General features: G+C 50.1%; 1 protein-coding gene across 13 annotated transcripts in view; it reads right to left on the bottom strand.

Annotated features, from left to right (window-relative positions):
- ACTR3B (actin related protein 3B) overlaps positions 1–24,611 on the bottom strand; it is a 70,874-nt gene that overhangs the window by 7,230 nt on the left and 39,033 nt on the right. For 8 of the 13 annotated variants that reach the window (XM_036356171.1, XM_036356165.1, XM_036356164.1 and 5 more), the window contains 6 exons: positions 22,347–22,442; positions 21,437–21,544; positions 18,579–18,722; positions 15,198–15,371; positions 13,194–13,286; positions 8,109–8,153 (listed from right to left, as the gene is read on the bottom strand). In XM_036356171.1, coding sequence (XP_036212064.1) covers positions 8,109–8,153; positions 13,194–13,286; positions 15,198–15,371; positions 18,579–18,722; positions 21,437–21,544; positions 22,347–22,442 — 660 coding nt within the window. Of the gene's footprint in view, positions 1–8,108; positions 8,154–12,253; positions 12,358–13,193; positions 13,287–13,392; positions 13,544–15,197; positions 15,372–18,578; positions 18,723–21,436; positions 21,545–22,346; positions 22,443–24,611 lie in introns of those variants that run through there. The other 5 variants (XR_004975239.1, XM_036356169.1, XM_036356168.1 and 2 more) reach the window with 5 other exon arrangements.

Genomic DNA, 24,611 nt, shown 5'->3' on the forward strand with positions numbered 1-24,611 from the left:
CATGCTGTGCGGCTGGTGCACCTGCTGGAGGCTCCCCCAGAACCCCATGCCGTACGGCTGGTGCACCTGCTGGAAGCTCCCCCTGAACCCCAAGCCGTGCGGCTGGTGCCTGTGCTGGAGGCTCCCCCTGAACCCCATGCCATGCGGCTGGTGCCTGTACTGGAGGCTCCCCCTGAACCCCATGCTGTGCGGCTGGTGCACCTGCTGGAGGCTCCCCCTGAACCCCATGCTGTGCGGCTGGTGCACCTGCTGGAGGCTCCCCCTGAACCTCATGCTGTGCGGCTGGTGCACCTGTTTGAGGCTCCCCCTGAACCCCATACTGTGCGGCTGGTGCACCTGCTGGAGGCTCCCCCTGAACCTCATACTGTGCGGCTGGTGCACCTGCTGGAGGCTCACCCTGAATCCCACTTGACAGACACGCAGGGCCCCCCACCGACCTCCTGGTGCCACTAACAAATCCCTGTGCTCACTGCAGAAACCACGTCCCCTGCCCACGGAGCGGGCTCCCCCTGACCAGCAGACCAAACGCTACCCGGGAAGAAGACAGCTCGCCCGACGCTCCTAGCAGCTGCCCCTGTATCGTGCTGTGAAAGGCTGTCTCTCTTTAGGGACAAGGCTTTCCTGCTCTGGAACTGAACCTGAAGACTGGGACTCAGCAAAGCCAGGGCAGCCGTTTCTAGGATGTGGTGCCAAGTCCTAGAGACGGGTGAGTCTCGGCTGCCTCCAAGCAGCCTGGCTGCAGGGGTGAGACTGTCCGCACGGCTCCTCTCCCCGACTGCGGGGACCTGGCTCTGCCCACCTCCCCTCACAGGCTGCTCACCTCCTCACCCAACAGCCACGGCCAGGTCTCAACCTCCCCTGCGTGACCTCTCGCATCGCCAGACGGGGCTGCGAACAACCTTCCATTGGCTTCTGGAGTTTTCTCTCTTTCTTCACTACTTCTTGGCTTCTGTGATGGTTCATTTTACACGTCAGCTTGGCCTGGCTATGGCCCCCAATTTAACTAACACGGCTCCAGGCGCTGCCGGGGTCTCTGTGGATGTGGTTAACATGAGTGTCCCTCCACAGCATCCGTGGGCCTCGGCCGAGAGCAGAGTTCCCGGGGCAGAAGGGATGGGCCTCAGACTGCGGTCGGCTCCTGCCCAAGTGCCGGCAGCCGCCTGCCCTGCGATTCAGGCCTGAGCAGGCTGACAGCGGGCCAGAGACGTACTAACCCTGAGACAGACACGGAGCAGAGGAGGGAGGAGGAGACGGAGACAGTGCGACGACCTCTGCCGCTGTGTCTCTGGAGAACCCACTGACGGTCTCTTCTCTGCCCGTTCCTAAAACCTGACCTTTCAGTCGGCACCACCGTCTTCCTGTCCTGTCCCTGTGACAGCCGCCGGCAGCCCTCCTTCCTGCAGCACGAGGAGGACCCAGACCTTCCTCCTCAACTCCGTCATGGCCAGACCTCGCGCCCAGGGATCCTCAATGGGCTCCTTTCTCTGCATGTCCTCGTTAGTGGCACCCCTCCTAGACGTGCGTGTAAGAACCCTGAACTTTCCCCCTATCAGCACATCACAAACACTGCCCAGCCTCTCCACATCTTCCTCCGAGTCTGCCGCCACCTCCCTCGTGGGCACTGTCCTGGGCCGCCCACAGAACTTGCTCCTGCCACTCTGGCTCCCACCCACTTCCGTGGTGCAGCTCACACACTTTCCTAGCCCTAAGTAGGATGTCACCTCCCTGCAAAAAACCCCGATGCCCTCAGTTTGGTAAAACCCAACTGCACGCAAGGCCCTCCCGGTGCACCCACCGCAGCTCTCTCTGAGTCCCACTGAGTACACGCAGCTGCCAGCACCCTCCTGTGCACACAGCCAGGCCCCACCCCACCATGCCCACTGAATGGAAGGCCCGCGGAGGCCATACTCCTTCCAGACCCACATGCTCTCCTCCCCTTCACCCAGGGGCGGAGACAGAGCCTTCCCTTTGACCAGGAAGCCCCACCGGCCGCCAGGACTCAGTGGATCTGAGCTGTCCCAATAGCCAGCAGCCACACATGGCCACTTCCGTTTAAATGTAAACAGCCCTGGCCAGGTAGCTCAGTTGGTTGGAGCATCACCTCCAGGCGCCAAGTTTGCAAGTTCGATCCTCAGTCAGGGCACATACAAAAATCAGCCAGTGCCCTGGCCGGTGTGGCTCAGTGACTAGAGCAGCCATGGGCAAACTACGGCCCGTTTGAAATGAATAAAACTAAAAAAAAAAAAAGACCGTACCCTTTTATGTAATGATGTTTACTTTGAATTTATATTATTTCACACAAACACTCCATCCATGCTTTTGTTCCGGCCCTCCGGTCCAGTTTAAGAACCCATTGTGGCCCTCGAGTCAAAAAGTTTGCCCACCCCTGGACTAGAGGGTCAGCCTGCATGCTGAAGGGTCTCAGGTTTGGTTCCCAGTGAAGCGCAAGTACCTGGGTTACAGGCCTAGTCACAGCGTGTGCAAGAGGCAACCAATCAATGTGCCTCTCTCACATCCATGTTTCTCTCTCTCTCTCTCTCTCTCTCTCTCTCCCCCCTACTCTAAAAATCAATGGAAAAAATATCCTCAGATGAGGGTTAACAAAAAAAAAAGAATTCACCAATGAATGCATACATAAGCAAAACAACAAATTGATGTTTCTCTGTATCTCTCTCTATATAAAAATCAATTTAAAACATTTTAAATACAAAAATTAAAAAAAACATAAAAGATTTTTAAATAAAATTTTAAAAATAAATTTAAAGTAAACAAAATTTTACAAGCAGTCCTGCAGTCACATGAGCCCCGTTCTGAGGGCTCAATGCCACGTGTGATCGTGGTGACGTAGTAACCAATAGAAGCACTGCATCACCGCCAGCACTGACCCGACGGCCTGCCCAGGCAGAGGAGACGCCACCTGCAGTCCCCCGTGCCATGTGGGCGCTGCCCGTGCCCTGGTGCCCACGGTGAGGCCAGCCTGGGCAGGTGTTCAGGAGCCTTTATTCAGTGTGGTCAATGGAACGCCATCAAGCCCTTCATCACTCCCTACAATGACCTTCTCCGCGCGGCAAGTCCCCATCGGCTGTTAGCGCCACTCTTCCCTCCCCAGAAACACACAGCCCTGCTGTGCGTGATGCTCCGCAGGAATAGTGGGGACAGGCGTGGAGGCGGCCTGGCACTGGGCCCGCCCCCCAGTGGTTCCTGCCTCCCGTGCCTGGCTCCACCAGAACAGACTTCTGAAACCTCTGCCTGCTCGCCTGCTCTGTCTGGGTTAAGGCCCCTCCCCCAGGCCCAGGCCCCTCCCCCTCTGCAGGCCAAGCCCGCAGACTCAGCTCAGTCTGCCCTTCTCTCGATTATCACACTTTGCATGGCTCACTTGAGTGACATGTGGCCGGTAGTGATTCCCATGAGAATTATTTCAGTATTATTTTTAGCTTTTTTTAAGGTCTAGAGGACAAGGACTATCTCTCCTACACACGTAAATCCTCTGCTTTGGCTATGATCGTGCTGTGGTCTGTCAGGTGCGCGGATATCTGAGGACCAGAACTCAGGAATGAAGACATGCAATTTGTCAGGGCCAGCCTGACAGGGTTGAGCCAGGCTGAGGCAGGGAGGTGGGAATTGAGAAAAGAAAAAAAAACAGGAAAGTGGGGTCGGGAAGACCCCAGTTCTCTTGATGAACTGAAGCGAGTTTATTAGCTATACAATCCTATTTATACACAACACACTGAATCGGGGGTCTGTCAAGAGGAATGTATTCTTTGTTCCTCTTAATCTCTAAGGGAGAGATATAGCAGAAGGACAAGTTCTCAGTACAGCATTATCTCAGTAAATAGTTACAGACTTCTTGGCAAGCTATGAAAGGCTGTTCTCATTCTACAAATGTTGCTCTCATTCTACTGATAACCGCCATCCAAACAAGTCTGGGAAAACTGTGTGGGTAAGGGTACCGGGCTTGCTAGCCCCTGCAGGTGCAAGGACCTTGCCAGCTTACATCTGGCCCCCAACAGCAATTCCACAACAAAGCAACGCAAAACTGGCCCTGCCGGCAAGTACAGCAGTAAAGCGACAACACCAAGACGAAGCCAGCTGCTACCAGTGCCGCCAGTTTAGCTGCACCTCACAGTCACCCGGAAGCTCCAAACACTGGGGTCCAGGCCCAGCCCGACCACACCAGCATCTCTGGGGGTGGGACCAGGCATGTGTCCACTCTGACACTCCTGAGGGTGATGCCCACAGGCAGCCAGGGCTCAAGCAGCACCTGCTCCTGGCAATGTCTTGGCCTTTGGGGATGTCATAGGCCTGTCACACACGAGCCCCTCCAGGCCCCGACCTCCCTACAAAGAGGCTGTAGGCAGCCTTCTTATCTATAGTCCAGAATGAAATGAAAATTAGGGTATGACTACTTTCTTTGAAAAATAAACTTCTGCTTTTCTCCAGATTCTAAAGTTCAAAGCCACCTTTTATTCTCACTCCTCCACCACCAGCCTGGGCAAGGTGCTAATTCACAACGAGGCATCAGCTGCCACCACAGGGCCCACCATGAGCCTCCTCTGACTCCCCAACCCTGACAACCCACACAAGGGTCCGGACGAGTCTGCAGATAGGAAGTCCTTGCTGGCCGGTCTCCCAAACAGCAGACCTAGGCACCATGGCGCTGGTCCGGAACTCCCCCCTGCTGGGTCTCCGGGGTCCCACTACAACCAATTTGGACACCACAGCTGCCGTAAGAGGCTGTGGGGACCACAGGGCAGCACGTGATGACAGGGGCAGGAACCAGTGCCCGCTCTCGTGGAGGGTGCCTCACCTGGCTGGTCAGGGCTCAGCAGGTATGCTGCGTCCCCTTGGCACTCATAACTTCCTCTGGGTCTGGACCATACTTCCTACTTCCTCCCTGATCCACTGAGTGCTTTGTCTTTGTTTTGTTTTGTTTTTATGCTTTTTTTATTGATTTAAGAGAGGAAGGGAGAGAGAGAGGGAGGGAGGGAGGGAGGAAGAGAGGGAGGGAGGGGGGAGAGAGAGAGAGAGAAAGAGAGAGAGAGAGAGAGAGAGAGAGAGAAACATCAATGATGAGAAAGAATCCTTGATTGGCTGCCTCCTGCACACACGCCCTCCACCCACTGGGGATAAAACTAGCAACCTGGGCATGTGCCTTGACCAGCAATCCAGCCATGACCTCCTGGTTCATAGGTCGATGCTCAACCACTGTATCACACCAGCCAGACCACTGAATGCTTTGTAAGCCCAGGCAGGTACCTGTGCCACAGACAAGCGTAGGCCTGGCAGGAAGAAGAACATCAGTAGCAGAGAAAGGAATGACAGTACCAGAGTGACAGGAGAGGGAGGGCAGGCCCTAGGACAGGTGAAGGCGCCACTCAGAGCAGAGGGCAGCGTGTTCTGCAGGACAGTGTCTCCCACAAGAAGAGGGTTCTAAACTCTAAAAATCCACCACCCCGAACACCTGTGCACGTCACAGAGGATCAGGTGGAGGTTCTTTCCATGACAGGCTCACACCCACTGGGAAGAGGAAGGCCATCCATCCACCTGTCAAAGGAGAAAACGCTCACCCCATCCTGAGCAACTCATAGCCACTGACAGAAATCCATGTCCAGGAGGACACAGGGAAGACCCTGGAGCGCACCTGCTCCTCACTCTCACGAACAAGAAGGCCCAGAGACCCACACCTGCTCCTCACTCTCACCAACAAGAAGGCCCAGAGACCCACACCTGCTCCTCGCTCTCACAGACAAGAAGACCCAGAGACCCACACCTGCTCCTCGCTCTCACAGACAAGAAGACCCAGAGGCCTACACCTGCTCCTCGCTCTCACAGACAAGAAGACCCAGAGGCCCACACCTGCTCCTCGCTCTCACAGACAAGAAGACCAGGAACCCACACCTGCTCCTCGCTCTCACAGACAAGAAGACCAGGAGCCCACACCTGCTCCTCGCTCTCACAGACAAGAAGGCCCAGAGACCCACACCTGCTCCTCGCTCTCACAGACAAGAAGGCCCAGAGACCCACACCTGCTCCTCGCTCTCACAGACAAGAAGGCCCAGAGACCCACACCTGCTCCTCGCTCTCACAGACAAGAAGACCAGGAACCCACACCTGCTCCTCGCTCTCACAGACAAGAAGACCCAGAGGCCTACACCTGCTCCTCACTCTCACAGACAAGAAGACCCAGAGGCCCACACCTGCTCCTCACTCTCACAGACAAGAAGACCCAGAGGCCTACACCTGCTCCTCACTCTCACGGACAAGAAGACCAGGAACCCACACCTGCTCCTCGCTCTCACAGACAAGAAGACCCAGAGGCCTACACCTGCTCCTCACTCTCACGGACAAGAAGACCCAGAGGCCCACACCTGCTCCTCGCTCTCACAGACAAGAAGACCCAGAGGCCTACACCTGCTCCTCACTCTCACGGACAAGAAGACCAGGAGCCCACACCTGCTCCTCGCTCTCACAGACAAGAAGACCCAGAGGCCTACACCTGCTCCTCACTCTCACGGACAAGAAGACCCAGAGGCCCACACCTGCTCCTCGCTCTCACGGACAAGAAGACCCAGAGGCCCACACCTGCTCCTCGCTCTCACGGACAAGAAGACCCAGAGGTCCACACCTGCTCCTCACTCTCATGGACAAGAAGACCCAGAGGTCCACACCTGCTCCTCGCTCTCACAGACAAGAAGACCCAGAGGCCCACACCTGCTCCTCGCTCTCACAGACAAGAAGACCAGGAGCCCACACCTGCTCCTCGCTCTCACAGACAAGAAGACCCAGAGGCCTACACCTGCTCCTCACTCTCACGGACAAGAAGACCCAGAGGCCTACACCTGCTCCTCACTCTCACGGACAAGAAGACCCAGAGGTCCACACCTGCTCCTCGCTCTCACAGACAAGAAGACCAGGAGCCCACACCTGCTCCTCACTCTCACAAACAAGAAGACCAGGAGCCCACACCTGCTCCTCACTCTCACGGACAAGAAGACCCAGAGGTCCACACCTGCTCCTCGCTCTCACGGACAAGAAGACCCAGAGGTCCACACCTGCTCCTCGCTCTCACAGACAAGAAGACCAGGAGCCCACACCTGCTCCTCGCTCTCATGGACAAGAAGACCCAGAGGCCCACACCTGCTCCTCACTCTCACGGACAAGAAGACCCAGAGGTCCACACCTGCTCCTCGCTCTCACAGACAAGACCCAGAGGCCCACACCTGCTCCTCGCTCTCACGGACAAGAAGACCAGGAACCCACACCTGCTCCTCTCTCTCACGGACAAGAAGACCCAGAGGCCCACACCTGCTCCTCGCTCTCACGCACAAGAAGACCCAGAGGCCCACACCTGCTCCTCGCTCTCACGGACAAGAAGACCAGGAACCCACACCTGCTCCTCTCTCTCACGGACAAGAAGACCAGGAGCCCACACCTGCTCCTCGCTCTCACGGACAAAAAGACCAGGAGCCCACACCTGCTCCTCGCTCTCACGGACAAGAAGACCAGGAGCCCACACCTGCTCTTCGCTCTCACGCACAAGAAGGCCAGGGGCCCACACCTGCTCCTCGCTCTCACGGACAAGAAGGCCAGGGGCCCACACCTGCTCCTCGCTCTCACGGACAAGAAGACCAGGAGCCCACACCTGCTCCTCGCTCTCACGGACAAAAAGACCAGGAGCCCACACCTGCTCCTCGCTCTCACGGACAAGAAGACCAGGAACCCACACCTGCTCCTCACTCTCACGGACAAGAAGACCAGGAGCCCACACCTGCTCCTCGCTCTCACGCACAAGAAGACCAGGGGCCCACACCTGCTCCTCGCTCTCACGGACAAGAAGACCCAGGGGCCCACACCTGCTCCTCGCTCTCACGGACAAGAAGACCAGGGGCCCACACCTGCTCCTCGCTCTCACGGACAAGAAGACCCAGAGGCCCACACCTGCTCCTCGCTCTCACGCACAAGAAGACCAGGGGCCCACACCTGCTCCTCGCTCTCACGGACAAGAAGACCCAGAGGCCCACACCTGCTCCTCACTCTCACGGACAAGAAAACTCAGCTAATGCTGAGACTTAGAAGTGGGGAAAACAAGGTGGACGGTTTTACTAAACCTCAATATCCAGTCTGTCTTCAGTTTTCCTTTCTTGTGGATATTGCTGGAGGACATTCAAGGATATGCAATAAACAAAAAAAGAATTATAATTATTTTCACCATAAATAGCTGTCTATATAGAAAAAATTTTTCCACTAATAAAAATAACAGTTTTTAACTATAAAACTTCAAACAATTTTAAAAGACAAAAAGTAGAAAGTAAAAGTTATCCATCTGCCACTCCCAAAGACATTTTATTTAAGAGGTTGGCATATGAAGAATCTGGTCAAGATGGCAGCATAGGTAAAGGTGGTACTCGTATCCTCGCACCACCACATCAAAATTGCAACTAAGTTACAGAACAACCATCATTGAAAACCACCTGAAATCTAGGTGAACAGAGTCCTATAACTAAGAATATAAAGAGGAAGCCACATCAAGTCTGGGGGTCACTGGTGGAACAGATGAAGCAGAGGATCAAATCAGCAATTTGGAAGATAAGAAAGCAGAAAATACCCAATCAGAACAGCAAAAGAAAAAAGAAGCAAAAAAAAATTAGGATAGTACAAAAAGCCTCTGGGATAACTTCAAGCAACCAACATTCCCATCATAGGAGTGCGAGGAGAAGAGCAAGTAACTAAAACCCCATGTGAAAAAAATGATGAGAAAAACTCCCCCTTCCTGGTGAAAGAAATAGACTTACAAGTCCAGGAAGCACAGAGAGTCCCAAACAAGATGAACCCAATGAGGTCCACACTAAGACATCTTAATTAAAATGCCAAAGGTTAAGGACAAAGAGAGAAACTTAAAAGCAGCAAGAGAAAAGCAGTTAATTATATACAAGGGAGCACCCATACAACTCTCAGCTGATTTCTCAATAGAAAGTTTGCACACCAGAAAGAATTGGCAAGAAATATTCAAAGTGATGAATAGCAAAATCACTCTACCCAGCAAAGCTATCACTGAAAATTGAAGGACAGATAAAGAGCTTCCCAGACAAAAAGAAAAGAGAAAAAAAACTAAAGGAGTTTCTCAACACAAAACCAGTATTACAAGAAATGTTAATAGGTCTTCTTTAAGAAGAAAAAAAGACCCAACATATGAATAATAAAATGACAATAAATACATGTCGATCAACAATTACTTTAAAAGCAAATGGATTAAATGCTCCAATCAAATGATATATGGAGGCTGAATGGATAAGAAAACAAGACCCTTATATATGCTGTCTATAAGAGACCCATTTCACATTAAAAGACACATACAACTAAAAGTAAAGGAATGGAAAAAATTATTTCATGAAAATGGAAACAAACAAAAGCTGGGGGGAGAACCAAGATGGCGGCATAGGTTAACACCGGAGTTTGCTGCTTTGAACAACTACTTCAAAAGTGAAACCAAAAAACGGAAGGGACATCACCCAGAACCACAGGAACGCTGGCTGAGTGGAAGTCCTACAACTAGGAGGAAAGAGAAACGCATACGGACACTCAGAGGAGGCGCAGAGCTGAAGTCAGATTCTGAGGTGCGGAGTGCGCGGAGCGGGCTGGCGACGGAGGGCGCGGTTGGCGTTTTCAATCGGGAGGGAGTCGCAGACTCTGAGCTCCAGATCCGGGCGAGTCTTTAGGGACCCAGACTCAAACGGGAGAAGCGGGACTGTCTGGCTTCGGTCAGAGCGAGTGCAGCTTTCTCTCTGAGCTTTGCAGCGGGTGCTGGGACTCAGAGAGGCAGAGCCCCTGGGGACAGGACTGAGAGCCGCCATAACTGCTCCCTCCGGCCCACCCTGTTGATCCTGTGCGACCCGCCCCGCCCAAGCCCTGCACACAGGCATTTGCCGGATAGCCTCAGGCAAACGCCAGATTAGCACCTCCCTAGAGGACAGAAGTTCTCTCACTGCTGACACAGCTGATTCTCATAGCCACTTGGCCTGGAGGTCAAACCCTCCCTGGAATTAGCTACAACAAACAAGATTTAACTATAAGACTGCGAACAAAGACCACTAGGGGGTGCACCAAGGAAGCATAACAAAATGCGGAGACAAAGAAACAGGACAAAATTGTCAATGGAAGATATAGAGTTCAGAACCACACTTTTAAGGTCTCTCAAGAACTGTTTAGAAGCCGCCAATAAACTTAATGAGATCTACAAGAAAACTAATAAGACCCTCGATCTTATATTGGGGAACCAACTAGAAATTAAGCATACACGGACTGAAATAACGAATATTATACAGACTCCCGACAGCAGACCAGAGGAGCGCAAGAATCAAGTCAATGATTTGAAATGCGAGGAAGCAAAAAACACCCAACCGGAAAAGCAAAATGAAAAAAGAATCCAAAAATGCGAGGATAGTGTAAGGAGCCTCTGGGACAGCTTCAAGCGTACCAACATCAGAATTATAGGGGTGCCAGAAGATGAGAGAGAGCAAGATATTGAAAACCTATTTGAAGAAATAATGACAGAAAACTTCCCCCACCTGGTGAAAGAAATGGACTTACAGGTCCAAGAAGCGCGGAGAACCCCAAACAAAAGGAATCCAAAGAGGACCACACCAAGACACATCATCATTAAAATGCCAAGAGCAAAAGATAAAGAGAGAATCTTAAAAACAGCAAGAGAAAGAAACTCAGTTACCTACAAGGGAATACCCATACGACTGTCAGCTGATTTCTCAACAGAAACTTTGCAGGCCAGAAGGGAGTGGCAAGAAATATTCAAAGTGATGAATACCAAGAACCTACAACCAAGATTACTTTATCCAGCAAAGCTATCATTCAGAATTGAAGGTCAGAGAAAGAGCTTCACAGATAAGGAAAAGCTAAAGGAGTTCATCACCACCAAACCAGGATTATATGAAATGCTGAAAGGTATCCTTTAAGAAGAGGAAGAGGAAGAAAAAGGTAAAGATACAAATTATGAACAACAAATATGCATCTATCAACAAGGGAATCTAAGAATCAAGTGAATAAATAATCTGATGAACAGAATGAACTGTTGATTATAATAGAATCAGGGACATAGAAAGGGAATGGACTGACTATTCCTGGGGGGGAAAGGGGTGTGGGAGATACGGGAAGAGACTGGACAAAAATCGTGCACCTATGGATGAGGACAGTGGGTGGGGAGTGAGGGCGGAGGGTGGGGCGGGAACTGGGAGGAGGGGAGTTATGGGGGGAAAAAAAAGAGGAACAAATGTAATAATCTGAACAATAAAGATTTAATTAAAAAAAAAAAAAAAAAAAAAAAAGCTGGGTAGCAATACTTATACCAGACAAAATAGACTAAAACAAAGCCTATATGACAAGAGACAAAGAAGGACCTAGTAATTCTACTTCTGGTTATTTATCCAAAGAAATCCAAAACACTAAATCCAAAAAACATGTGTCCATATGTTCACTGCAGCATTCTTTACAATAATCACATAGTTTGGAAGAAACTTAAATGTCCATCAGTAAATGAAAGAATAAAGAAGTAGTGCATATATATAATGGAATGAGACTCAGCCATAAGAAAGAACAAAATCTTACCATATGTGATGGCATGGATGGACCTAGAGCAGCCGTGGGCAAACTACGGCCCATGGGCCAGATCCGGCCCGTTTGAAATGAATAAAACTAAAAAAAAAAAAAAAAAAAAGACCATACCCTTTTATGTAATGATGTTTACTTTGAATTTATATTAGTTCACACAAACACTCCATCCATGCTTTTGTTCCAGCCCTCCGGTCCAGTTTAAGAACCCATTGTGGCCCTCGAGTCAAAAAGTTTGCCCACCCCTGACCTAGAGGGTATTACGCTAAGTAAAATAAGTCAGAGGAAGACAAAGGCCATATGATTTCACTTATATGTGGAATCTAAAAAAAAAACAAAATAAACGAACAAGCAGAAAAGAAACAAACTCATAGATACAGAGAATACTTTGACAGTTGCCAGGTGGGAGGGGGGCTGCAGGGATGGATGAAAAGGAAAAGGACTAAAAAAAAAAAAAAATCAAAGAATTGATATAATAAAAAAGTTTAACATATATCATTCAGAACCTTTGCTTCTATAAATATGCAAACTATATTTCTATATGAAGTGAAATACTATGTGCAAATTTTACAACCTGCTTTTCTAGCTATCAGTATATTCTCACAACTTTTCATTTGCATTTACACTGATTTACCTATTTCTTTTTAAAGGCTGTATAGTATTCCATCTTATAGATCAGGAGTGGGCAACGTCCGGCTCACGGGCTGCATAAGGCCTGCAAAATCAATCGGTCTGGTCCTGCCAAGGCATTAGGGGCAAGTTAATTAAATGTTTAACCAAATATGATAGGTTGATTTTTAAGTGGATAATTTTGTATGGCTCGTGAATTATGTTATAAATATCCAAATGGCCCCGGGCAGAAAAAAGGTTCCCTACCCATTATAGATGAAAAAATGTATTGGGCCCTCTTTACTGAGCCTGAGTCCCTCCTCTGTAAAATGCGGCTGCCTAGACCTGAGTAAGGGGAGACGCAGTCCTGAGGCTGGGATGAGGCATGACCCCCTCACGCAGAGGTTTAAATGCTCCAACGGCGGCTAACTGACCATCCCTTTCTGCTCTCAATATTTGGCAGTCAGCAATATTTCCTTTTATCCTGTAATTACATGGATTAGCATTTTCTCAAGTTCAAAAGTCCCTCCAAAGACTTTGGAAAAAAATATTACACGAGCATTTTCTAGTTGGTTGCTCTATCTGCTTCTGGCAACACCACACTGGCACTAAACCTAAATACGCATCAAACAAAAGCAGTAGAATTCATGGAAATCAGGGAGGAAGTACCACTTTTCTCTCAATCAACACATACAGTTAAAAGGGTCCAATTTAAAATAGCATAGCTTGCCAGATGAGAATTAAAGACACTAGAACTAATACTTCTGGTTTACTGAGTCATTCTTCCAAACATCTAAGGCATCCCCACTCCAAGAGAAAAAATTTGCCATTCCACTGGCCTTTAACAAATCCTGTAAGACAGGAGGTGGAACAGGAAAGTCTGCATATCGACGTTAATGACCTATCCTGAGGGTGGCAGCCAGTAGCTGTGGAATGAGCTCGGAGCTTACCCCAGCAGCTCCTACCTTGTACAGCGGACGGCGCACATCGATGGGACAGTTCTGTATCACTTCGTCAACAACATCCGAGATGGACTCCATGAAGTCTGGGTTGGCAAACTACATTTCACATAAACACAAAGGAAACATTACACACTTCTCTCAACAGGACAAAACAAGAGCACTTTTTAAAAAGTAACTTTAACAAATACAGAATTTACTATACCTTTAAGCACTTCACATGGGAATGAACAACACGTCAAGTGAATCCCATGTGACTGTGTGCACGGACTGATGACAACATACGTCCCCTCAAGAGATGAAATGTGGGGTTTGGTGAAGGAAAAATATGAAACAGTAACAAAAGCAGACCAGCCCTGCATCACAAATACAGTGAAACGTGTGGTAAGAGACTGTAAAAAGCACGTACATGATGTATGTGAAATAATGAAACACTATGAATATGAATGAGTACATCACTTATGAATACTAACTTATGAAAAAATTATCCAAGATACAGAAAATAAAAAAAAACATGGCCAATGAAAGGCCACTGTATGGTGGCTTTAAAATGTAACAACTGCCCTGGCCAGTGTGGCTCAGTGGTTGGTATGTCCTCCCATGTGATTCCCAGTCAGGGCACATGCCAAGTTGTGGGTCTGATCCCCAGTCAGGACACGCACAGGAAGCAACCAATCAATGTTTCTCTCTCACATTGATGTTTCTCTTTCTCTCTCTCTCTCTCTCTCTCTCTCCCTCTCTCTCTCTCTCTCTCCTCCCCTCCCTCCCTCCCTCTCCTTTCCTCTCTCTCTAGAGTCAATGAAAAACATATCCTTGGGTGAGGATTTTTTTTTTCTTAATGTAACAATGCCCTGGTTGTTTGGCTCAGTGGATAGTGTGTCGGCCTGCAGACTGAAAGGTCCCAGGTTCAATTCTGGTCAAGGGCACGTACCTCAGTTGCAGGCTCGATCCCCGGCCCTGGGTCTGTGCAGGAGGCAACCAGTCAATGCTTCTCTCTCTCTGTCTCACCCCCTCCTTTCCACTCTCTCTAAAAAATCAATGGGAAAATATCCTTGGGTGAGGATTAACCAAGGATAAAAAATTTTTAGCTTATTTAACTTAGGGAATTTAATCTGAGGAAACAGCATTGACATTCCATTTGAAACATGTGTTAAAAGTCGAAGGAAAGCCTAAATGTACACTATTGCTGGGAGGAAGTCACATCCAGCTGCTCACCAGCTGTTCCCTGGGCATGGGCAGCTTTATGTCTATTTCAATCACTGATATCAAGGGCATGAGTGGAGGAGTATGATATTATTAGATTACAATACTGGACACGTTTTGTGCCATTTCCCAATACAAAACAGTTTTATGCACATCTAAAAAAACAAGTAGCAGTTTGCAATCTTCCTAATAAATACAAACTGAATCAGGCAGGAAAATATACCAAAATATTTTAAGTGCATTTTATTTAGATTTTAAAATGCTGCCCCTTAATTACTGCTTCCACAAAAGTAATAATTTGTGACTCCCAGCTAAAATGACGATAGCTGTGATTCTTACAGACAGCCCTCAGACACAAGCCTTAACTAAGCACCAGCGGGGCCGCGGCAGGCAGGTGTCCTGGTTAGAAACTGGGTTAGGAAGGGCGATCACAAAAGATGGAAAGGAAACAGTTACATCATCCACTCTGATAGAGGCAACTTGCATGCGGTCCTGAGAGTAACTCATTTTCATATTAGTGTGCGATTCCTTTCAATTCCATTATCTCCTACTGCTCTTCAAACTTCTTCCGAACCACTCGTGGCATAATCAATGGTTCGCTATTTACAGATAATCAAGCCTATGGAGAGCAAGGGGCACAGTCAGTCACGCAGACAGACGGCCCAGGGGCTGTGACCGTCACAGGGCCTGTGCGCACCAGTGTCCTCACTTAGCCGCAGTCAGTGGCTGAGAATCAGCTTTACACACACGAGGTGGCAGTGTTCCTCCACATATGAAGTGCTTCAACGCCACAGGCAAGCACCTCACCTCGGGGTGGAAGAAAATCTCGGGGCCCAGGAACCGTTCGTAGCCCACATCCACCACGAACTTCTTCTGGTTGATGGCATTGATGCCTGTGTACTGCTTGATCCACTTCCGGGGGTCCAGGTCGTACTTGGCAAATTCCTTGACGATGTCAGGGCAAATGTAACAGTATTTCTCCTGCATGCACACACACAAAGACGTCACCAGGCATTAACAACCAACCCAGAGCCTCAGACAAACACCCAGTAACCCCAGCATTGAACACGCCCCTGGACTGAGTCCTGCCCACACCCCTAATGCCAAGCCTCACAGTCGTCATCCTTCACACAAGACATGACTACGCTTTGATGCTGGACCTGTGAAGCTGCTTGTTTCAAGGTGTCTACTAAGTATGTTGTCTCCATCACCTCTTTCTTTATTTCTCTTAGGCGCCCACACGGCACCTGCCCCGGGTACCCACTACCATGGCCCTGGACCAGCTGGCCTGCACTGCAGCCCCGCCCGCTGAATAAGGCAGACAACATGATGCCCGCCACAGCCACCGCCTCCTGTTACCCTCTGTGTAGTCTGACAGGACAGCGCGGCCATCAGCTGCACGGAGAGTCTTCACGCTGAGGCACGAGTGAACAGACACACAGATCCCGGCCCTGGGGCATGCGCTCTGGCCGAGAGTCCATAACAAGCAGGTGACACAGCAGGTTATGGGTGGTAGGGGCCATGGAAAAAGAAGAGGCAGACTTAGGCAGGACTGGACTATGGCTGCTGCTGCTGCACAAACGTGCCCGTGGCTTTCACCTTGAACCACGAGCCTAGACGTGCAATGTTTCCTCTGAATCTGGCGATGCTCAACTGGGCTCCTTGGGTGGGCACGTGTCCTTAGAGCTAACCTCTGTCAAGCTGCAGGTGGCACATAAGTACCAGCTTCCAAAAGTCAGCTTCCTGTGGGCAGACAGCAGAGGGGGGCACCATGTACACAAGGAGCGAGACTGACAGAGCGGCTATAGATCACCACGGAGACACTCAAGCCATGCCCACTCAGGAATACGCAGGGACCCAGAATGGCTTCGGTGTCTCCAGGTGATCTGCACCTGCTGGGTCCGTCCTACTCCCTGCATAGATGGTGCCCCCAACCCCAGGTGGGAAGGCAGCACATGGGCACTCGTACACATTTTGGAAGAACCTCTGAAGGTGTTTTCTGCTATGAAGTTTGAAGTTTCCTAGACTCCCTGAAACATATTCCAGTTTCATCCTTGACACTCTAACAGAATTGTGAGACTGGTGGGCAGGGTTTGTTTATACAAACTGTGTTCCCTGACAACAGAGAGTGAGCCATTCGACACAGTTAAATCTACCAAATGGAGACAGAAGCATCGAGCTGTCCTCAGAGGCCTGCTCAATTTCCAACGGCACCTCAACTGGCCTAGTGACAGCACGAAAGGCTTCAAGGGAAGGTGGGTGGCGTGTGCAGACCTAGACTCGAGTTCTGGACTCACGCTATGAGAACGGCGTGCCACAGTCCACACAGCCTCAGGCCTGCTCATGCCCGTAGGCCACGGCCATGGCAGTAACACGAGGCAGGCACTTCTGCTCCACACTCCCCAGGGCCTCTGCCTTCACAGAAACAAGTGAGGCGGGAACCAACGGCAGGGCCCACCGCCACCCAGCAGGGCCAGTGCAGCTGATGTCGAGAGCGTCACCAAAGGAGTCTCTTTTCTCCTGACCTCTGCAGTCTCGACAGCCAGCTCTAATTCAAGGTCAGGATAGGACCCCAGAAAGCCAGTGAGTAAAGCAAATGCCACTGTGAGGACCAGAACGCAACCTCCTGAGCCATGCCACTCAGGAATCTTGACTGAGAAAGGGAACACTCACGCTCACCAGCTCGACCCCTGAGTGTCAGAAACAAGAGGTTCCATTCTGATTGACATTTGTCACAGATATGGGGTGGCAAGAGAGCTTGGGTCAAATCTCCAATTTTTTTTTTTTTTTTTTCACTTAAAAAGGCAAGGAAAGGAAGAGGGGAATTCTTGGGAAGCATTTTAGTCTAAAAAGAAAGTCTATGATTCTTGGGTAAACTCTCCCCAGCTAGAAAGGGCTAAGTGTCCCGGTCTGCCCGGGGCTGTGCTGTGCAGTTAAGCGTGCCCATCCCGGGAAACCGTGGTCCAGGACAGCAGGGCAGCTGGCCACCTGGCTTGCCGGAGCCCTGACCTACACCAGTGCACCCTGTTGCTACCCAGAGTGCCATGCAAATGTGGGGCCATCTCTGATGCTTCCTGTCCTTCAACCAGCAGGGTTCCTGGGAACTAAGCCAAGGAAAGCAGTGGGGGAACGCCCCTCACTCCCCCTCAAGCTCAAAATGACAGGAGATGCTCAAGCTCATGGCACACCCACGCGAAATTCTTCTTCAAAAACAAACTAAATCCTTCTCTCTTCATCTACATCAGTGATGGCGAACCTTTTGAGCTCGGCATGTCAGCATTTTGAAAAACCCTAACTTAACTCGGGTGCCGTGTCACATATGGAAATTTTTTGATATTTGCAACCATAGTAAAACAAAGACTTATATTTTTTATATTTATTTTATATATTTAAATGCCATTTAACAAAGAAAAATCAACCAAAAAAATGGGTCATAGGTTCGCCATCACTGATCTACATAATAGTTATCCTTGCATTCCTAAGAATCTCTTGCATTTTTACTAGAAAAGTTCCCTTAAAAGGGTTTGTCAACTGAAATGGACACGGTAACAGACTAAACTGGTCAAGTGAACACTTAAATATGTCCTGACAAGCCATGCTCCTTCTTATCGAATTGATTTCATTTTAAAACTTCCTGTAACTTTTTTTAGCATGGTAACTAGAGTCCAGAAAATACAAGTGGACTGTGTTTCATGACTCTAGAGCCTGGAATGACTTGTTCTGAACGGCAGTTAAGAGGGTGCAAACCACACACAACAGGGATGGGAAACGAGTTTGACATTGGCCGATACCCAGGACCCCGGGCGTCACTGCTGCTGCTGCTAGTGCCTTGTCCAACCGTCCAACCGTCCAACCGTCCAACCGTGGAGGGAGCTGCAGGCGATCAGGTAACTGGAGGCCCTACCTAATCAGGCTCCAATTAAGTGAGGCTGCATCCGTAGCACAGGCTCAGTCTGGCCATCAAGCCATTCTCATCTACACTGGAGCCTCCACGGCTGATGTCCGAGGAAGGGCCTGAGCTGTCAGTCTTTCAGCCCTCAATGAACTCAGCGGTAAACAGATGAAGACCCACATTCACGGAGAGGAAGCAGGGAGAGGAAGCAGGTGGGCGCAGGGTGACGGCAGCGGGGAAGCGTGCAGCCCCATTTCTCCTCCACCCAAACCAGCCCATTCCCCGTCCGTTTTTACCTTAATGGCTTTTGCGGTCTCCAGTGACTGCTCAGGAGGGATTCCCACCTCCCTCTCCCTTAGCAGCTGTTGAATGAAATACGTAATATCTCTACCTGCAATCGGGATGTGTTTGATGCAGCTTCCGATTACATAACCTTCCGCCTGGGAAGAGAGGAGGCAGAAGACTGTGAGCAATCCCAGGGGCTCCTGCCCTGGCGGCCCTGACACACAATTACAGATCCCAACATGGCTCCGTGGGCGAGGTCCTTAAAGTGACTGCACTCCCAATCCCGTTACCATGACCTGGCCCCCCCATAAGCAGCCAGAACGGTGCTTTCATCAGGAACGTGCTCGGAAAACCACATTCCAAAAACAGATGCTGCGTGTCGGAACCGTGAATCCAACCTAACTGTTCCTTAACAGAAAGCGTTTTACCTGTAAGCTGCTAAGCCAACTATAAATCTACTTGTATTTAAGGATCTTAACATGCTTCACGCCAGGACCTCTGCCCACAGTACGGGGCAAATGACCCCTTGGGGTACAATACAGAGTCAGTGCAGTACGCAGCCCAGCACTAGCACTGTGAGGCCATTTACTAAGCACCCAATAGACAGCCCCAAGTGTGGGGCTAGGAGTGATTCTGTGGTTCCCTTAACACTGTGTGTCTCAGACCTGCTCACTGGGGGCCTTCCTGGACCATGGCACTGTCTGCTGGTGACAGGAACGGGCCATAGCCCAGCACCAGCCCCTCCCCAACCTTCCAGGGAAGCCACAGGCTGTGGCACACCCAGCTCGCCCGACAGGGACCGACAGTCAGAGTGTCCCTCCTACCACAGTGTCACAGACAAGGACGTGACACGCCAGTCCCCAGGACAGCCCTGCTTCCGTGCCCCACGCCTGGGAAACAGAGGGCCCGGCAGGGGGCCGCTGACTGCACTCTGTGGTGAGAGCCACCAGGCAGAGCCACGTGAAGGCGAGGACACGCTGCTGACCCCTCAGGTTTCTTCCTGATGTGCCTAACGTCTGGAAGTAAGAGAAGATGTGGCCTTCCCACAGTCTAAGTTATTTATAAAATATTTTAAGAAAGAGGAAAAAAGAGGGAGATAAAAGATATGTCCAAATTATTAAAATAGTAAAGATCAACTTACAGTCATAAGAATATCAGCTAACACAAACTATTCACAATTATTATACTCCATGCATCACATCTAACACTTTCTAGAAGTAATCCAGCCAGTGTTTACTAACATGAGCTTCGTCTCAGATTCAGAACACTCGACACCCCCGTCCAAGGACAGGCAGACAAGTGAATTAGGCTAGTCTCCAGGATGCGCTATTATATAGCTACTGTTTTCACAGAATACTCAGCCATAAGAAACACTATTAGGGGTAAGTCGGTAGGCAAGCTGTAAAGTTAGGGTTGTATTGTACAATCAGGACACAGAACCGGACACAGGACGCTCCAATTTCGCTGAGAACGTCGCACGTTGTGTCTAGGAAACGAGCTCAGGAGACTCCAAAGGCAACCAAAGCCACGGCGCGCCCTCTGGCTCAGCTCGCGGGCATCCCACTTCCTACTTTACATCTCTCCATTTCACCCTAATTCTGTGCAACACGTAATTTTCTGGGAAAACACTGAATTATGATACAGACAAAAATGTTAAAGCGACTTTCTCTGTGGTCCTCGACACCGAGAGAACCAGTTTTCCTTTCTCCTCCTCAACCGGAAACACGGGAGAGAGGGCAGCAGGCCCACGCGCCCAGCGGGTCCGTCTGCACTGGCCTCCGAGGGGAGGGCCTGGGAAGGGGCAGGCGCCGGGACCCTCGGTCAGCACTGCTCTCACGGCCAGGGCAGCAGCGCGGGCACGCCTCAGCAGCCCTACAGGAGCAAGGGGTGAGGCCAGCTGCGGGGCTGCCAGCACAGAGAACACCGGGAGGGCGCGTGCAGTCCTGCCCGTCCCTCCGGACCCTGCTGCGGAGGGCACCCGGCTGGGGGCACGTCCACCCTTTACCCTGTTCCTGGCGTTCTGACCCGGAAGGAATTAAAGCATGTGAGCATATCCTAGCTGCGACCTCCTGAAACGAAATGCTATTTCTCAATGAAAGTAAATGATTTGTTTTTTAAAAGCCCTAGTTTGTCTTTCCCAAAGGTGTTATACACACAGACACCTGTATATACAAACAGCGTGCTTGTAACAAACGTGGATAACCGGTAACGGGCTGCATCTGGGAGGAGGGCCTGGCGATCAGGAATGAGAGCCAGGCGACTCTCCCCTGGACACCCTCTCCAGAGAGTTTCCATTTCTTTTCAAAAACAACTTTAAACAATTCGTTTAAATAGTTTATGGAGGGTGGGGGGAGAAACAGAAGTCTCTTAGAGCCCCAATTAGGAATCACTGCTCTAATATTCTGAAATGTAAAACCAAAAAGCGGCACTGCAGACCACTCTGCAGACTGAAAGGTGCAACCCCTCCTCTCAGCTCTCACATAAACTCTCAAACCCCAGCAGCGCCTTGTCCGGAGCAGGAGCTGGTTAAAGCCACCCACGTCTTGTCCCGGAACAGAGAGATCCTCTGGGTGGCCCAGGCTCGGAAGGCGAGCAGGAAAAGCCCCCAGGGACCATGACCTCATGACCCCAGGGGCAAGGCAGAGTCCTGCTGACCCCACCCAATGGCTGCCGTTCGACAGCAGAAGCTGCCCCTGCACATTTAAAACTGCGACGGCCACGGATTTTTTTCTCCTCTTATTCCCTTGTCTAAATACAGCTACGACTTTAAAAGTGGTATTTTAAGCAGAAAAGCTTTTTTCCCTTTAATTGTTCCCTTACCTCCAATCAGGTGAGTCCTGCAAAGAGAAGCACTGACCAGTCTGCTTACCACTGGGATGGCGTGGGTGACCCCGTCCCCGCTGTCGATGATGATGCCTGTCAGCGTGCGCTCACCGACCTGCCGAGACGTCCACGACGCGGCCAAGGCCAGCACTGCCTGGACAGGACACGAGCCGTCAGCACGGGGAGCGGCCTCAGGTCCTCTGCGCGCTCATGCTCAGGTCAAGCAATCGGTCCTTCTCCCCGACTGCGGCTAACTCTCCCTCTCCCTCCTTCACCTCCCCCCAAAATTCAAATCCCAACCTGGACAAGGACCATGTGTACTTAAACTGGAGGACTCAAGTTTTCAATAAAATAAATCAATTTTTACCCCCAAAAAGCCAGTGAGGTCGGGATTTTACTATGGAGTCCGGGGGGGGTGTTTCTCACCCACCGTTCCCGGTGTGGGTCCACAGACAGCTGCAGTTCACTGGCCTCACACCGGATACTGGTTCCCCACCAGAGCCGTCTGCCCCCGGGACACTGGGGAGGCCTGGTGCCGTGTCTGTCACACTTGGGGAGACAAGGCGGGTGCTATTTCTAGGGGGTCAAGGCCAGAGGCTGCTAACCGTTCTGCTCTACACGGGAAGCCCCCGCACAGAGAACTGCCCGTCCTACCCTGAGCTGGGAACCCTGGTCTGAGATGAATGCGGAGTAGGGTGTGTGTAAGTATGTGTGTCTGTCCCTCTGTGTGTGTGTCTGTGTGTCTGTGAATGTGTGTGTGTCTGCGAATGTGTCTGTCCTGTGTCTGTGTGTCTGTGAATGTGTGTGTCTGTCCTTCTGTGTGTCTGTGTCTCCATGTGTTGTGTGTGTGTTGAGGGAAAGGAAAAAGGAAGAACACACAGCCCCATCTTGTAACAGAGAGCCTCTGGAATCACCATGCCGTCCTGTGGGAATCATAAAAATAACTTTGCTTTTACCTGAACTGCAATGTAGAGTCCTGGTACATTAAAAGATTCAAACATAATTTCTGCAAGATATTCTCTATTTTCTGGTGTGTTCAGCGGAGGTTCTGTCTGTAAGAAAGCAGTCACTGTGTTCAGTATTCGCCCAGATTTCATGTGATTGCATGATCATCAGGATGCTGTAGGTCCCTCCCTTTGCAGATGGCGAAACCAATGTGGTTCCTTAAGAAACCTGGCCCGGCCGGTGTGGCTCAGTGGTTGAGCTTCGACCTATGAACCTGGGGGTCGGGGCACATGCCCGGGTTGCAGGCCCAATCCCCAGCAGAGGGTGTGCAGGAGGCAGTAGATCCACGATTCTCTCTCATCATTGATGTTTCTGTCTCTCCCTCTCCCTTCCTCTCTGAAATCAATAAAAACGTATTTTTTTAAAAAAAGAAAGAAGAAACCTGACTGTGGGGCTCAGAACCTGGAAGATGCAAAGTAAAGACCTCTCTAAACAATGCTGCCCTTTGTGACCACCCAGACCAAGAACGAGTCAGTTAGGGAGAAGAAAGCTTGATCTTTGATAACATAACACCTGAACCGCCTGAGACTAACCTGCAGCAAGTTGCCACAGGCAAGAAACACTCAACCAAGACAGTGAGGCACCGGGAGATCACCAGGGACTTCAGATCTCAGAGGAAGGGCAGAGTTCTCCAGAGCACAGGCAGGCAGCCCTGCTTAGAGCAAGAGCCGATTAAGCGGGACAGCCGCAGACCTGCCAAACCCCCTGCCACCAGAGCCCAGAGCAAGCTCAGACAAACGCCTTTGCCTCCAGCTGCGAGGCAGAACCCCAGAGAGAAGCCGCTTCACCCACACTGCCCCCTTCCCCCTACCCCGGCCAAAACCACACACACAGCTAGTCCAGGAAGAACTCTCCTCATTCAAAGATGAGGAAAGAAACTAGGCAAAGATATAAAAAAAACTAAAGAAAAGGAGAAAAGTCACAGGAAAAACAAATGGCAGACAAAAGGCTCTTCCCCAGAAAAATATAAAAATAAAGCAGATAAAGATCAAAGACATTTCAAAAAATTCAAATATCTATCTATAATAATAAAAGCATAATATGCTAATTAGACCGGACATCCTTCTGGGCGTCCTTCCTTCCAGACAAAGCAGCAGAGGGTGGGGGCTGAGGCAGCGGCACCAGAGGCCCCCAGCTGTGGTGGCGGCGGGCGGGGGCCGGGGCCTAGGCCCGTGCATGAATTTCGTGCATCAGGTCTCTAGTTTTAAAATAATAGCCATGACCAAATAGGAGGAAATGACAGGATTACGGAAAGATAAAAAGAATAGCCTGGCCAGTATGGCTCAATGGTTCCTGGTCAGGGTACATGCCTGGGTTGAGGGTTCGATCCCCAGTAGGGTGTGTGCAGGAGGGAGCCGATCAATGATTCTCTCTCATCACTGATGTGGTTTTTTTTGGTTTTTTTAATCCTCACCCAGAGATACTTTTCCACTGATTTTTAGAGAGTGGAAGAGAGAAGGAAAGACAGAGAGAAATATCCATGTGAGAGAAACACATTGATTGGTTGCCTCCTGCATGTGCCCCAACCACAGGCTGGGGAGGAGCCTGCAACCGAGGTACATGCCCTTGACTGGAATTAAATCCGGAACCCTTCAATCCTCAGGCTGACACTCTATCCACTGACCCAAACCAGCTAGGGCATCGCTGATGTTTTTATCTCTCTCCCTCTCCTTCCCTCTCTGAAATCAATAAAAATATTTTTTTAAAAAATAATAAACCTGCTTTTTGCCATTCAGTGGTATGATGTGAATTTTTCCATGTCAATAAGTATGGGTATACATCACATATTTAAAGCTGCAAAAGAAAAAAAAAACAATAAATAAAAATTATCCAGGCCTTTTGGCCAAAAAAAAAAAGAAACTCACATCACCCTTTGTTATGGACTGGACTATGTCCCCAAAAATTCACATGTTGAACCCCCAAACCCAAGTGTGACTGTATTTGGAGATGGGGTTTCTAGGAAAGTAACTGAGGTTAACTGGTCACAGGATGGGGCCCTAATTGAACAGGATAATGTCTATTAGAAAAGGAAGACACCAGGCAGCTCTCTCTCACGTGAACAGAAGAAAGACCATGTGAGGCACAGAGGGAAGGTGGCCACCTACAAGCTGGGAAGACAGGCCTCTAGCAGCCAACCCTCACGGCACCTTGACCTTGGGCCTTAAGCCTCCAAGTTGAGAAAACAAGCGTGTGTGTGGAAGCCACGAGCTGGTGGT

The sequence above is a fragment of the Myotis myotis genome, unplaced genomic scaffold, assembly GCF_014108235.1.
Source record: "Myotis myotis isolate mMyoMyo1 unplaced genomic scaffold, mMyoMyo1.p scaffold_m19_p_25, whole genome shotgun sequence".
In the NCBI taxonomy this organism is placed as follows: domain Eukaryota; kingdom Metazoa; phylum Chordata; class Mammalia; order Chiroptera; family Vespertilionidae; genus Myotis; species Myotis myotis.